At 40.4% G+C, this 16,339-nt stretch overlaps 1 protein-coding gene across 4 annotated transcripts in view; it reads right to left on the bottom strand.

The window, feature by feature from the left end:
* KCNH7 (potassium voltage-gated channel subfamily H member 7) overlaps positions 1–16,339 on the bottom strand; it is a 2,172,707-nt gene that overhangs the window by 2,074,725 nt on the left and 81,643 nt on the right. For all 4 annotated transcript variants that reach the window (XM_069616318.1, XM_069616315.1, XM_069616317.1 and 1 more), the window contains exon 2: positions 12,320–12,550. In XM_069616318.1, coding sequence (XP_069472419.1) covers positions 12,320–12,550 — 231 coding nt within the window. The remainder of the gene's footprint in view (positions 1–12,319; positions 12,551–16,339) is intronic.

Below are 16,339 nucleotides of genomic sequence, written 5' to 3'. Positions count from 1 at the left end.
ACACTAGTCTGATTGATGATCACTTTGTAAAAATTGAGTGGCACTCCAACTTTGAGGCTGGGTGGTCCTACGATAAGATGAAACAAGTGTTTGAGAAAAAACTCCATAGATGGGACTGGTATAATAACTATTCCCACCGGGCGACACTGAAATGTTGGGCTGCTATCTTTATGGTAATCCACTTGTACAAGAAGACACAGCCTTACCTGTTGTTGTGCCCAGCTCAGAGGCCAGGCATTTTTACTACAGCTATGCATTAACAAACTGCCACTGTTATCTATCCGGGGGATCCCAGTTAGGCTTGGATGCCAAGGAGAAATAATGGTGTGTCTGTAGGCTCGCACAAAAACTGAAACTGGAAAAATAAATCCTTACGGAGTAGGTCAAGCTGGGCACAAGTTATATGACTAATTTGGGTGGTTCAAATCTACCTCGGCTCAACTGGCCTTGTGTTGGGTCTGAAAACATGTTACAGAATTATTGGTGGATGTGATACAGGCCCCATCGTAGCTTGATTTAATTGGAATATGTGTGCCTATTGGGCTGACGTCGTCTGTGACTGCTGCTGGAACCTTTGCATATTAACTGACGCTGTGTGCGACTGCCGTTGAAGTTTTGCACATTTATGATTTGATGTTTTAGATAGCTTTTTACCAATTGATTGATAGTGTGATGCTTATACTCACTGCCTATAGATTGCTTTTTAATGTCTTTTAATTAACTGGTAATTTGATTTATCAACATATATTATTATCATCAGGTACATGGAGTGTAAATGTATCTATTGAGTCTGAATGTTTTCTATTGTGTGTAAAACATTGAGTTACAACACAAGATTATTATTATTATTATTAATAATAATAATAATTTCATACATACATGGTGAACAACATTACGGAAATCTGTGTAGGTGCCACGTGACAGTAACAATAGTTACAGCTGGGCATAATGGCACCAATTTGTAGTGGTGTCCATGGCTACCCATAGGTAGCCAATACCCCACATAATAGGAAAACCCTCCCCCACCTGCTTTACTATTTCGTTTCATGCAATCTGTACTAAAACTGCTAACAAAACTTTAAGAAACAGATATTGAAATGCATCCTATGCCTCTCTATTGCTGAATCCAATTTAAACACATCTTCTTGGAAGAGGGCTACACACCTTTTCATCTCATTGTGGGTCTATACACTGATAGCAGGATGGTGTCATTTAAAGTGCTGTACTGCTGTCACATAAGGGGCTGTACTGGCGATGCTGCAACTCAGAAGTGTGATGTAGAGCGCAGAATGGGAGATTGCATGCCGGTGCCGAAAGCATGAAAGTTGGATGGGGCAAGGTAGTGGATGGATATGGGGTCTAAAAGGGAAAGCCCCCTGAAAAGAACAGCCCCAGGAATGTGCCACTGGCAGAGGAAAATGCATGTGCGTGTGGGTGGTGGATGGTGGTGACCTTATGAGGACAGTGAGGGTGGGTTGGCCTTGAGAATGCTATAAACAGGCCTAGAACCTCTTATATTCTTCTTAACAGAATTATTATGGTGCATGGCAGGCACAGCAATCTCCTCATCTTTGATTCCTTCTGCCCAGTTCTTCTTGATGATCTCCCTTTATTCAGTGGCATTGAAACCTACCCTCACGGCTCTTCTCGTGATGCTTCCCATCTCTCCTTTTGACAGCCCTTCACAAGCGTCTCCTTTTTCCAAGAACTGCATCTCATTCTGATGTGGACCCGGAGGCTTCCTACCAGCAGGTTCTTCTCCGGCCTGCCACATCTCACACTCTTGATGATATCCGTTTTCAAATGCATTCTTCTACGACTTGTTAACCATCCTCTGGGAGTTGTCATTGGATTATTTGTGGCCTCAAAATCCACTCTGCTAATTAATACGCAGTTTATATCCATGACTTAATGTCGAACTCAGAGATCGGTTCTCTTGCATTAACAGAAAACCTGGTTCTCAGATAAATCTAAAACACGGTTTGATACACTGCAGCATGAGGGGAGCAAGAGTCAGGTGAGTAATAGATTAATATAACCTGGAGATGCGTTTGACCTGATGTATCCTTTTTCCATCGATACCACTCTGATGCATACCATTAATTTCTCCTCATTTGAAAGATTGGTCTGCAAATGTATTGTTGATACATCCACCTGTCTGATTATCATCACTAGCTGTTGCTTTCCTGGGGTTGTATCACTTTTTCTTCAGAAGCGGACAGGACTTTATTTCAAACATATAAACATCATATAAACATCTGATTTGACTTTTGTTTTTGGTAACTGTAACATTTGTTTAGCATGTGTAAATAGCAAGCAACCCCTCACCTTCTGTACCCTGTGACTCTCTTGAGCTGAAGATTGGCCGTCTCAGCCAACACACTTCACGGTCGTGCACTAGATACTGCAATGTCATTGTCATACCTGAACCTGTCTAATGTCACAGTTACCAATCTCCTAAGCTCTGATCACTCTCTCCTCCAATATCAGCTTGATAGTCTAAGGAGAATATCTTTATCACTGCATCAGAATCTATGTTGCAAAAAAGTAATCCAATTGAGTGAGTGAGTTTATTTCTGTGCAACTTTCGCCAATTCCACAGTGACCATAGGTTCTCCCATCTCAGCCAACACATTTGATGGTCATATATTGGATACTCCACTGGGATCTCCATAATTGAACCTGTCTAATGCCACACTTACCAGTATCCTATGATCTGACCACTCTCTCCTCCAATATAAGCATTTTAGTCTAAGGAGAATGCGTTTATCACTGCATCGTAATCAAGGTTACAAACAAATAAAACTAGTGAAGCAAGTGACACCAGTTTATCTGCAACTTCCTACAGCCCACACTGACCAGAGGTTCTTTTGACTACTTATAGGATGACCTTTACCTTGAACATACAAACACTCTGGACATACTTACTCCTTCCATTCATAAAACATCAAGCTTCCCTCCAAAGCCAAATTGTGGCTTGATCCGGAAATACCAGCTTTAAAATAAGTCAGAGCAGTTGAACAATGTTCACGAAAAAACAAATTCATCACTCTGCAAAGATTCCAACTTGTTTGCCTTAAGAAACACGTGTTTAATGCTTTCTGTCACCCTTTTCTACTCACTGAGAGGTGTCTTTTCCTGTGTGCCAAAGCAAGAATCAAATATATTGTTTCGCTCAATTATAAAGCATCACTATATCGTCCCTGCACCTATTCTGGAAGGAGAAGACCGTCTAGACTGGCAGACTGTCACAGAACAAAAGAATTGTATTTTTTATCAAGGGAGAGAAAAACCACTGAGCTGTTAAAAAAAAAAAACACAACCAGTGAGTCTTAAGCCAGAGCCTGCAAGCCCACCTTAAAAGCCACACACTGCAATTCAACGTTTAAACTTTGTGGAAACTTCTAAGACAATGGTATGTTGATGCATTACACAAACCAGTGTGTTTGCCTTTGAGAAGCCATCCATTGGCTCACCACCCACACAATGGTAAATCCCTTTCAAACAAGACCTTCCACATGAGACCACATACATTTTGAGTAAGTGACACAGGAGGGGATGGTGCAGGTGGTTTTGCAAATACATTAGAACATGTTCTACTCTCTTCAGAGAAAACATGGCCATGAGGGAGAGCAATACCTACTGCCTCATTGTGAAGGCACACATGTTTGTTAAGAAAAGGCTAGTGGTACATGCAATTAGAACACAAGCAACACGTTGTAAAAAAAAAAAAAATCACTTGCCTTACATGAGAGGAATTGTCCCATGAGTAGAAACATTTTCTTTCCTTTACTAAAGGGTTTTATATGAGGCAATAGAAACACTTTCTCAAGTATGTTTTGTATATACATATATATACATATATGTGTCACTTTCTTAGTTGGATTCTCATGTTTTCAGGTTCCACGTGCCTATAGGGACTTAGTTTGTGTAAATTAATGACTGGCTGTCAAAGTGGTTACATTCTGAATTAACGACAGAGACACATTTCTGCGTAAGTATTCCAATCGTGGGCCGTAAACCTATTTAGAACATGGGAAACAATTTGGCTGAAACTAGCTTTTGTCAGCCAAAAGAGCATTTTGGGATAAGAAATGTATCCAGTTTTAGCCTGCCAACTCCATGAATGATTACCATCAACAGTGTAACCTTATCATTCATTGTTGGAGCAGTACTTACCCAATGTAAGCTGCACGCTTGGAATGGGAAGCTTTAGTTGCTTGTATTGGTGCTCTCCCTGTCTGTTAGTTTAAGATGGTGTGAAGATTTGAGGATCACTTCAAGATTTGTCCATGTACAAAAAGCATGGCCCCAAAGGTCCTAAGTCATCTCTTCCTGATACTTAGACAAAAACATGCAGGGGCATCATTACACCTCACATTCTGGGCTTTCTCGTTTGGAGACATTTGATTTATTTCCAATGGGACAGGGAAGACCTGATGATCTACTCAGACTACGAAATTCTGCATTTACAGTGGGCCCTAACGCTATTGAATATCTGCGAGGTACATTCCAGTCCTATCTTGCCCAAATGGCCACTGACAACTTGACTTTTTCCCAACACCTTTTAACTGACATTGAGATTAAATGGACCAATGAACAGAATGCTTCATTATAGACTTATAACAATGTGGCCCCTGTCTGGGTATGTTTTTTCTTTTGTTCCTTTAATAAATAAATGGATTTGAGTTCCTATTACTAATATCACCTGTGTGTAGAGTTCCCGTTTTCTGTTTGGTTCACTTACTTTAATCTTTTGTAAACAGCTCATTTTGTGGTTTGGCAAAGGTTGGGAAGTGTAACTGTACATGTACCTTCTAATCCAGTCTACTATGTCCTCCCAGGCACGCACCCCACACGTACTGACTTTGTCATGCTCAGTTGTCTTAGGGAATTTGAAATATACACCTCAATCTAAAACTAGAAAAAACTAATTTTTCATATAGATGAGACATACTTAAACATGAAATGCACATTGCTCAATAATGTTCCTGTAAGTTATAAAATGCCAGCGGAGGACCTTTTCTAGTATAGCACTATGCAAAGTACTTGCTAGAACTAGCACAGCGACTGGCATTACGCCAGGGCATGACGATGCAGCACCACAGATTCCTGTTGAGGTGTTGTGTCTCTTGCGTGAATTGTATCTTCCCAAGACAGACGTGAGTTAATTGGACATGAACATTCCCACAGGCAACGCTCAGTGGCTCGCATTGTACATGAATGACCCGAGTATTAAGGGGATCCAGTTTTCTATCCACTCATCACTTGTGAATCAGCTCTAGGGGTTACAACTGGGAACCTCCTCTGTTCACATTAATTCACAATAGCTCCTATCGCTCAAGCAATGGAAGCTCATTAAGGAATCGAAATGTGTTAAAGGGACATCATGCGAGACAATCCTTTGAGCAAAGCAAACCTTCTGCTTCGAGTCATTTCTCTCCTCCAAATCATGGACATATTGACCAATGACTGTATTATGAGTGCATGCACTGTTTGCTGGTTTAATGGCTGACCTCGTGAGTGACTTGCATATTAGAGTTGGATTCAAGGTTTCACTTGTGTCCAGTCTCATAGAGTGTGTGTGTTTAATGGTCCTCCTTTAATTGTGAGCGTCTATTATACTTGCACGAGTCCTGATCATTGACAGAAGCCTCCGAGTTACCAATCAATGGCACTTCTAATTAAATACACAATAGGCTAACAACTAGCTCTAAATACAAATGCTCTACAATGTCATTGAACATAACAACAAGCACGGGTGGATTGTACTGCAAAACTTGCCTGTCAATATATATTTCGGCAAGAAAAGAGTGACTGAAATAGAGTACATTATCCAGAAACTATTTAAAATGTGTTTTAGCTTCAAAGATATCTAACATCATTGTGTTCAATTGTATTTAAAAAGTCTAAAAACGATTATTACAAAGCAAACATATCATAATTGAGCAGCTCATCATGCCCCTTGTGTAAGCTTCATAATGTCCCACAGATCTGAAAGCAACTGGGTGCCATCACCTTTATAATTACAGAGTTTCTAGAAAACAGCAACCAACAATACACTAACTTGAATAAATGCAGACAACCTTTCTTGCAACTAACTTTTTGATTTGAAGCATGATTCATCATACAATAGAAAAGCGTATATGCCAGGCAGACCGCTGCAGCAGACAAATGACCAGATACAACGTACTGGACAAAGCCAGCAGTAACATCACGAACACCTCAGTATTTTGTTGGATAAGCTACCTCCCTTAAACTGAGTAGATTGCCACCTTTGGAGACGTTTCCATAGAATTTCGAAGTAATGGCATACCACTGAACTATCCGCTGTACAATATGCATAGTTCTGACTTGCACAAGTCAAGCTGTTGTTAATCTGGTCCATTCCACCCTCGTTGGAGGAAGAGGTTCAGTGAGAACAGCTTAATTTTTGCACATTTCCTACATTTTTGTTTTTTGTATAACATATGGAAGTAAATGAAATGTGACCAAAAAAGTGATGGGTGGAAGGTTTTGAATAAATCTGAGCCCCTGGCACTGCTCTGGGCAACCTTCAACACCATCGTTCTTTAGCCCGTCTGTGCCATTGCAAAAGGGGTACAGCCATGCGCAAATCAGTCAGGTACTGCCACCAATAGGAGCAACCCAGCCTGAACTGCTAGGCCAGGTCCCCTCTGCATGGAAACACAAGCAACCCCAGACATGTTTCATCTTTGTTCGGCCTCATCAGTGAGGTGCAGCTTGGTTTCCTATAGCGCAGCGACCAAGGGACACACATCTTGGCATACCCACTCTCACACAGAGAGAGGAACTATAACCAAACAAGTGATGTGTTTAAGGTGTAGAATAAATCTGAACCACTGGCACTGCTCTGGGCAACCTTCCAAAAAACCATTTCATAGCGTAGCGGCCCAACATACTCCTCACTGATGATGCTCATTGAGGTTGGAACATGTCTGGGGATGGTCTCGTCTAGAAGGGATGTGACCTAGTATTTTGGGCTGGACTGCCATGTTTGGGGTGGGGCCAAGCCTGATTTGCATATTGTCTTTACCCTTCTTCAATAGCTTGGCAGGCTGAAAAACAATGGTCTGAATGGTTGCCCAGAGCTGTGCAAGTGGTCATGATTGATTCAAAAGCTTCCAGCCATAACCTTTTGGTTTTGCTAATAGACATAGAAATAGAAATAAGCAGAGAAGGATATATGCTGGCTAAGAAATGTGTTTAGAGCCTAATGAAAGTTTCCCAAAATTAACAAAATGTGCACTTATTGTTTATTTTGGGAAACTCATTAGGCTCGAAACACATTTCTTACCCAGCATATATCCTTCTGTGCTATTTTATGCATCTGGGATGAATACATAATAACATATCTGATGGAAAAGTAATGGGTCATCCTTTGTTTTAAGAAACTAAATAATAAACAACACATTTGTGGTTTATAGTATGCTAACAAATAAAATAAAGTATGATGGGAGGTAGAAATATTTGTCCTCTAAAGTGTTTAAAAAACACTGAGATGATGCAAAATTGACATGCAATCCATGTGACACAACCAAGAATAACCTTTGAATATCTGAAGATATGGGAGAGAAGCACCATAATTTGAAAATGTGTTGCATCATGACAAATAGCAGATATACACTTTCGACAACTGGTGTAAATGGCCAGGAGGATAGCTCAGCTGCAACTTTTGTCTTGGAAGCAAGATCACACCGAGCGTCACAGGTTCAAAATCTCAGTCCCGTGCTTAGAGGCTGGATTCTGGCATTGTGCGCAATATTCATTTAATTCTTTTTAAATGTGTTTTTAAAATGATGGGATACAATTGTTCCGTTTTAAAGGCAAAGAACATACGGCATTGCCAAAAGGAGGCAAAACATGGCACAAACAACTGCGAACTTGAAGAAATAGGTTGTGTTAGATGACCAGCACCAACATATTGCGCTTTTTGTAGACAGTGATTTGGGGGATTTTCAATAATGTAAGTAAAATACCACAGTAGGTGTCAGAATAATTTTACAAAAGTTAGATAAAAATGCAGCTGAGTTTAGCTGCAGCGTGTTTTGACAGATTGTGTGCGCTGTGGCCAATTGGTGGATGAAAATCGAGAGATGGACCAGATTCCCGAAAGGAATGTTTTGATGATTGCTGGACATGCATTAAATTAAGATACATTGGTTCCAGTAAGAGAATTTGCATGACATTGAGTACATATGTTCATACATGCCATTGGCATATGTATGGTTACACAATCATCCAATTTTCATACTGTGTATCTATAAAATACCAATACATTTGTTAGTTTGTGATAATGTGCTAAATGCGTTGTTGGATCTAACTTAGAAGAGCATTAATCAAGTGATATGTTTTAAGGGGATGCTTTCTATAGACCATAATATGGAGGAATTATGTGGTCAAAATGCTCCTTACTCCATCACATCCTTAACAGGCACCTATATTATGTATCATGTACTGAGGTTGTTACATGCTTCCTAAAACGGGCACCCTATTGCATAACATATGCAGCCTCCTTTATCTCCACCTCCATGTGTCCCTTACCAAATTTATTTTATAATCTTTCAGCAAATGTGATAATTATTTTCAGTTGGATTCACTGCACATTCCAACATGTGGTCCCATTGTGCCGCCATTGTTCAGACGTTTGTTCAGTGTCAGTTGTGTGTGCGCGTGATGTTTTTGAAATGGTCACTGCACACCAGACAACAGTGATGGAGGACTTACTATAGTATTTCAAGAAGCAAGGCTAAAGGTGCTACTCTCCATGCTGTGTTGTTCCTCATATGGAGTCTTGCAATGGACAGAAGATCTCTGTTACAGAAATGTGTATAACAAGCTGTCAAACATTGTAACTACTGTCTCTTGAGGGAATGGGAAGCAAAATGTACATGAGGTGGACCACCAATGCTAGGAAAGGGAGATAATGGGTTGGGTGCAGTGGCATAGCGAGCGGGGCAGGGGGGCAATTTGGCAGCAGGACAACCCTACCGCTCAGCCACCTTCTTGACATTGAGGGTGCCAAACCGGAAAGGTGTCCCGCTGGCAGGACAATGTTCTGAAATGACAGGTCAGTCCCAGGAGCTGCAGACTCACCTCAGCGGAATGGCAGAATTCCTGCTTTTTGCTTCAGGGTGCCTGTGAGGGGGTATGCAGGACAAGAGAGCAACCTTGTAGTGTCGGCCTTTCCAGGGCACACACATTTGTGTGTGGGTATGAGCTCCGGACAGCAGAATTGCTTTCCCAGGGGCCCGACACGTTGCTCCCTAACCACATAGCATTACATTGGGAGCCCTTAGACATTGATAGGAGGGAGGGGGGGGGACTATTGGCATGGACATTTGTTCCTTAAGAAATGTGCATTGGGTTGATCAGATGTGAAAAGGGTGCATAATGGTGCATGCTTTATGAAATAACTAATATGGCTTTAATACCCAAGGGGGATTTGTTAGACTCACATTAATCTGCATGATGCTATTATGACTTTGCATGCAGGATGGGGAGAATAAACTAAACCCATACTCGTATTGCTCAACAGATTTCAATGACAATATATATCGTGTAAAGCGAGTTCATTTATAAAGGCTAGTTTATTATGTAATGTGGTTTGCTTCCAAGGCATTGCTATAAATAAAGTATTATTTAAGCACATCAAATACAAAGCAAAACCTTAATAAATATCTAAATCAACTAAACCTGGGAAGATGTTTTCAGTTGCTTACGGTTTCACCATTTAACCAAAGTGTGTGATCCCAGGCAAATCCTTTAAAGACACAGTGTTTTATCTGCAGCTCCGAATGGGATTAATTTCATAGCTTATGTTAATATATCATGCTATTATAAAAATAAAAAAGCCTAATGACTATAGGGTTGATCCATATAAAATAATAGTGCAATCTTGGTATTTTGCACCACAAAGTTATTTGCTACTTGGCGTACTTATGGCAACTTATTCTAAAGTCACTTCCATGGTGCCTCCAAGTGTCAAAGACAGATGATACTCCTTGCAATGTCCTTTTCTGTGAAGTCACTTGTGTTGGTGAAATCCATATGCAAATTTGGAGGTGTGCATGTATTGTTCTGCCCACAGCCTGGACAGAACTGTAACAGATGTGTTCCTGCATCTGTAATGGCCCTGCAGTCTTTTGTTTTTTTTTCATTATGTGTATGCGTTAAAATGCCAGCTGGAACTATTTTCACAAAAACAGTTGATAGGGGGTGCAGATGATACCGTATGGAATCGCGCATACTTTATTTTGGGGTGGGGGGGGAAGTAGCAGGACTTTTTTTGTAGCTCATATTGTTCCCTCATATATCCCGGTTGAAAGCAAATTGACATTTCTGCTTTGCGTTGTGTTGTGCAAGCAAAGACAACATTTCTCCATGTACTTGCGGTATGCAGTGCATTGTAATGCTTACATTACCATTTGATTTTGCTAATATCAGGTCACAATGTAACACAATAGATTGTGAATGCAAATGTTTCCTACACTACTGGAATATCTGCAGCTAGTCACGGTACACAATACATTTTTGTAATTTTATTGATGCACCTTTTTGTCCCTGTACCCTCACCCACAGCCCATCATCTAGGTTATCCAGCTTCTTCCCAATCCTGTCTCAAATGGATCACATCCTTCCCAATCCTTGACATCAGCAGTTCAATAATTCAGGAGACCTTGTAGCCTCCGTCTGATACATCATCAAATGTTTCCATGGCCGTGTCAGGCTGACTCTCCAGGACTATTTCTGACCAAGTGTCTTATCTTCCGCACCAATCTAGTATGTGATGTACTGTCCCTGGTGTAAACTACACTACTGGAATATCTGCAGCTAGTCACGGTGCACAATACATTTTTGTAATGTAATTGATGCACCTTTTTGTATTAGTTGAATCATCATCTTGTGATGTCCATCCTTATTCAGGTGTGCATTAGTAATAATATATTTCAATTTCTGACACTTCAGATGCCTCCATTATTTTAAAATGTGCTCTCGATAAAAGGGAAAATGAGCTGGGCTAAAATGTGCCAATTTAGGGTATAGGAACGCGAGTAACCACATTATTAGACAAATCCTTTGCCACAAATGTGATCCAACACTATCTCTTCTTACAACAGGGTACTGGTCACCAAAGCTCCTTTCCGTTCTAATCTTAAAAGGTGCATGTCATCTATGTGTGAAGCCTACACAGCAGCTTCCTACATGCCTCACAAATTAACAGTTCTTGCGGTACAGCAGTTCTTGCTCTGCCCCATTAACCTGGTTACGTCATACTGCTATCAAAGTATGTGCTGCATTATAATTAGGAGTTGGGAAAATATACTCAAATATGCTTCAAAGGTATGCAAACAGTGAGGCTTTCAATTGCCTTCATTTACAGCCTGGATCTTGAAATGATTTGAAAAATGTGACCCCTGAATTGAGCAGCCCAAATAGATGAGAGCAGTGATCAAAGTAAGAGGGAACGGTCGGGAGCCGTGTTCCACTAATTTTATTTGCATCTGTTTACCATACTTTTACGACCATATTCACCATTCCATACAGAGGACTTGTCCATTCATGTCCCTGTGCAAGTGTAAAGTTATAATAGGAGCCTTAGTTACTAGTCACTTATGCCCCGGCTGCAACACTTTGTCACATGTTGCACAGTTTCACTACTTTGGGTTCGGTACACTTCTACCACTGGATGAGAGTGGATGTTGGTCTCATTCTGCCCAAACGTTTATCAGCTGTTTCTGCTTTGCCTTCATTTTGGGAGAAAACACATGTTTTAATAATGTTTTTATTGGCGTTCATAAGACATTATTCTGCTATAAACCCTGCTACGGTCTAATCCGTCTCAACCCAATAGCTGGCTATGGTTTGAGCCAATTCGACCCACAAACGAGAACAATTGGCTTGGCTTAACTCCCAACTCGAGTGAGTTTTGGTATCAAACTGACTCAATGTTCGTAACAATTTAATCCATTAGTTAAATCAAAGCACTTTAAGACTCACTAAACCCTACTTATTGTGTCCAGCTCAGAAACACGACATTGAAGACTATAAATACTTCTGGTAAAAATCTAGTTATTAAAAGAGTCAGGTACTATGCTAGAAAAAGTAAAGGAAAAAACATGCATTGCTGAAGTCCAGATGTCTCCATCATAAAGCTCTACCTTCCAAAATCAGCATTCACACTTCTCCCTATCAAGCTAGGAAGAAACACATGAGGATTAATGAGAACAGTTGACATACAGCTCCTCAGGAAACATATTGAAATATGAAGATTTGATTTTGAAATCAATTCCCTTACCGTCCTTGTGATAATAGGTGACTTCAACTTTCCTTTCCTCTGACCCAAGAAGCGCTTGAGCAATTTGGGCAATATCGTGCCTTTTGGTCTCTGGTCCATGTAGGAAATCGCAGGTACACGGTTTCTGCATGACATCTGGTCTCGAGAATCCAGTTAACTCGCAAAAGCCATCGTTACAGTAGATAATCGCACAGTTCTGCACTCTGGCATTGGCAATGATGAATTTCTTGTCTGAAATGACAATACAAAACATCATGTGTTCATTATCCCGTGCATGTAAACCATCTTGTTTCAAGGTACCGCCTTGCAGTGAAGCAATGACAAGTGGCCGAAAGCCCCAGTGAACCTGAGTGTTTTTTTATGTATTAATAATATTTACAACCCCCCCCTCCCCCCAAATAGGCAAGTGCATAATAGATATGTAGAAAATACCCGTTGGCTGGTTTCATGTAGTGTGAGTACGGGTACAAATATAATGCATGACTTTATATTTTTACATTTTGGAACACAAGCTGTACAAAATAACTATGAAATGCTCCCCAAATGTACTTCGACACCTTTCCTCCTCCAAAGCAGACTACTATGTTCCCAATTGAACCAAGAAGTCTTCCCAAGTTGCACTGTCACAGTTTGCAATCATTCAATTCACTGGCCACTGACAATACCTCACCCCATAAACTGTGACCCCAAAATATAGGGAAGGCAAGTGACATGGGAAAGAGGCTTCCAATGAAACTGGCATAACACACATCGAGGCAGTGAATAGTGAGTGCATCCATTGCATGAATATACATTAAGAATGTATACACATGTTATTTTGTTTCACTCAGGGTCAGCCTGACAAACAAGTTTATCATGAATACAAGTTTTGTAAAGGCCAACACACCTGGTAGAGAATGCGCATATAAAGGAGCAGGTGAATGCTTCCTCACTAGTTCCCTCCCCCTCATCACCGACATATTGGAGCAGCAGACAAAGGGCTATGGATGGGACCCCTTGTGTAATCCCACCAGCATATCGAGTGTATGAGAGACATTATGCCCTCACACTGAAAGTGTGGAAGGATGCTGCATGGAAGGATGTCAGCATGCACCTATAGGAATCAGGGAGCGTTAAGTGAAATATGACAAGGACAAAGTGAAATCATAAAGAAGACATATGAATGTATGCTGAAACGATATGAAAATACTTAAGAGTGACAATGTAACTGAAGCACCAAGAGAAATATGTACCTATATTAAAGTAATCATGTATATAAAGAAGAATGAAGTAACTGACTGGTTAATAACTTTAAATACGCAGCAACGCAAGATAGATGAGACATATATAAGCTTGCTATAGGGGAATATATTATGTTGCAAGGACGGCCATGATAGGAAAATGGACGTTGGCTCATGATGAAATCAACCAAGCCACCTCAGAGACAGATCGAGGCTGCAGAATCAGGAGACGCTAGAAATACAGCTTGTGTACAAAACAGTGATGAGTCGAGGTTGTCCTAGGATCAAGGAAACTATCTTAAGGAATAATTACATGGCACAAGGGGAATTACACGGAAAAGCCCTTATTGTGAGACATTCCTGTTTGATTAAGGATGAAGTTAACATCTGCAACAGCCAAAGTATTGGACCATTAAAGGTTTATGAAGTCTATACAAGATAAAGTGAGGAAGTCTCTAGAGGCCAAGAGAAGCAACAACACCCTGCATAATTGAATCAAATAGCAGTAAACAAGAGGCTGAAACGGACACATTTGTGGTCTCTTCACATGTGACTCAGAAGTTGAAGACAAGGCCTATTCATTAGAGCCTCAGATGAAGATAGTGGTGTGCTCACACTCTCTCAAATGTTTCAGGACAGTGAGCAGGCTACACGGTAAACTGCAAATGGAAGACGGAAGACTTTGGCTTATGGTCAACTGATAGGGGATAATGTATTCAGTCCGATGCCTGACAATTCTCCCTGCTTTATTAAGTGAGAATAAAGCAGCACTTTTCCATATTCCTTGGGGCTACCGGCCATATTCCTTGAGTGTGTCTGGTTATTTGGTTTGAGATCTTTATTTGTAATTCCATCTAGCACAAGAGACGCTTCAAGGTGCTAGAGCACATTTTTATAGCAGTGCAGAGGGTTTCAGTTTAATCGACCGAGGCCAGATCCAAACCTGTGGATGCTTGTCTGCTCCTGTCATTAGCAAGAAGACCGCAGAGCTTCCTGTGGAGATCGGCTCGCAGAGTCACGTGCAAGAAGATATGATTGGCAGGTCTCCCTTTGATGAAATTACTGTCTGGTCCCCACAGGTGTCCCGTGGATGGAAGGCGAACTGGTCGATTGAGGGAGAGTCGATGCAGAGAGACTAGAGTTGAGTCACGGATTTAAGTAGAACAACGAAGGTGCCAAAAATAGGGGGAGGGATTGTGTTGTAAATAATACATACAAAAGGTAACAGGACTTTTTTGGGAGATTATAAAGAGAAGAAGTAGATAGCTCAATGCCTGGTTCCAAGGGGGGCAGAAGGGTATGCAGTAGAGTAAAAGACTCCAAATAGGGGGGGGTCAAGGATTCCTGAGGCAAGACCCGCAGAAGAGTGTGTATCAAACTCCAAAATGGAGTAAAATTGAGAAGAGATACATTTACTAAAAATAGTAAAGGAAGGCGTACACAGTAAAAATGAAAAGGTGCAGATGTGTGGGGTTATAAATATGTCACTATAAAGCTTTTGTTGTGTCTAGACTAATACATTTGAAACAATAGTAAACAATTAAGAAGATTGGTGAATATTTGGACCAAGAGATTGCCGTCCATCCTGAGGGTAAACATTAAAGGAAAGTAATATATAAATAAAGAAGAGCCTCTTAAATACCAATAATAAAAGAATGCGATAACAAAAATTGATAGAAAGTGTAAACGAAGGAGCAAATCTAACATTGCTGCATAGATTTTTACATAAAAAAGTAAGTAGTTAAAATATTTTTGGGGATTATAAGAAGTGATTGATGGTACCTGTGCCAATTAATCAGTGTGGTATATTTGATAAAATATTTGAATAAAAGGTCAGCTAAGTATTGACAGTTGAAACTGACTTGTTATCATGGGGGACACTCCTCTTTTATATCTGCGCAGAACATTGCCGAGATACACAACAAAGATAAGCAAATATCATTCAGAATGGGTTTGAAGCACGACTAATAAGAAACTCATGCCATGGCCTCAAGAAGGTTTGCAGTCAAAAACCATATTGCAGCATATGACAACATATTTGCATGCCACCTATAAGGGAAAAAAGTTACAGAAATGACTTGCCATTTTAGAATTATGGAAGATGTACCAGAGTGAGAAAGAAAATTCAGCCGAGAGGGAGTGGATGCCCAATCAGCGTAAAGGGGATGATAAAACACCTTTGGCTCCCCTCCTAAAGATAAGAGCAGACACATAGAGGAGAAGGGATTTTATTTTTTAGAGAAATTAAAAGCAGCATCTTGGTATGTTACCCAACATATGCGCCCCCCGCTTATAGCAGTGAGGATAATGCGGAAAAGAGCAAAAGTAGTGAACGCAAAGATATATAAACACACAATGAAAGTAAACAGCAAAATGAGAGAAAGGACAGACAGGACAGACAGGATAGACAGAAAGATATAGGAAAAAGCAAGGAAACAGAAAGAAATAAAGGATACATATAAGGGAATACCAATAGCACAGAATGAATGGATGGTGTTCAAGAAAGATAGGAAAGAGAAGAGCTGAAAAACAAAAAAGGAAGAGGATGGAGCATACAAAGAAGAGAGGGAAAAGAATGCAAGCAAAGGGCAGAACGAAGAAGATACGAGGCAACGAAAGAAAAGAAGAGACGAAATGAGAATAGATAGAAGCCCTAAGAATGAAAGTACATAGGTTGCAAAGAAGGTGCAAGGAAGATGAATTGAGGGAGATGAGGAGAAGAGAAGAAGAAATGAACAGGAGTAGTGGATTAAAAGATGATGAGATAGAATGTCTTTGTCATAAGAGCATAATAACGATG

This window comes from Ambystoma mexicanum, chromosome 9 (assembly GCF_040938575.1).
Source record: "Ambystoma mexicanum isolate Mex_15411 chromosome 9, UKY_AmexF1_1, whole genome shotgun sequence".
Taxonomy (NCBI): domain Eukaryota; kingdom Metazoa; phylum Chordata; class Amphibia; order Caudata; family Ambystomatidae; genus Ambystoma; species Ambystoma mexicanum.
This window is presented reverse-complemented; position numbering and strand designations above follow the sequence as displayed.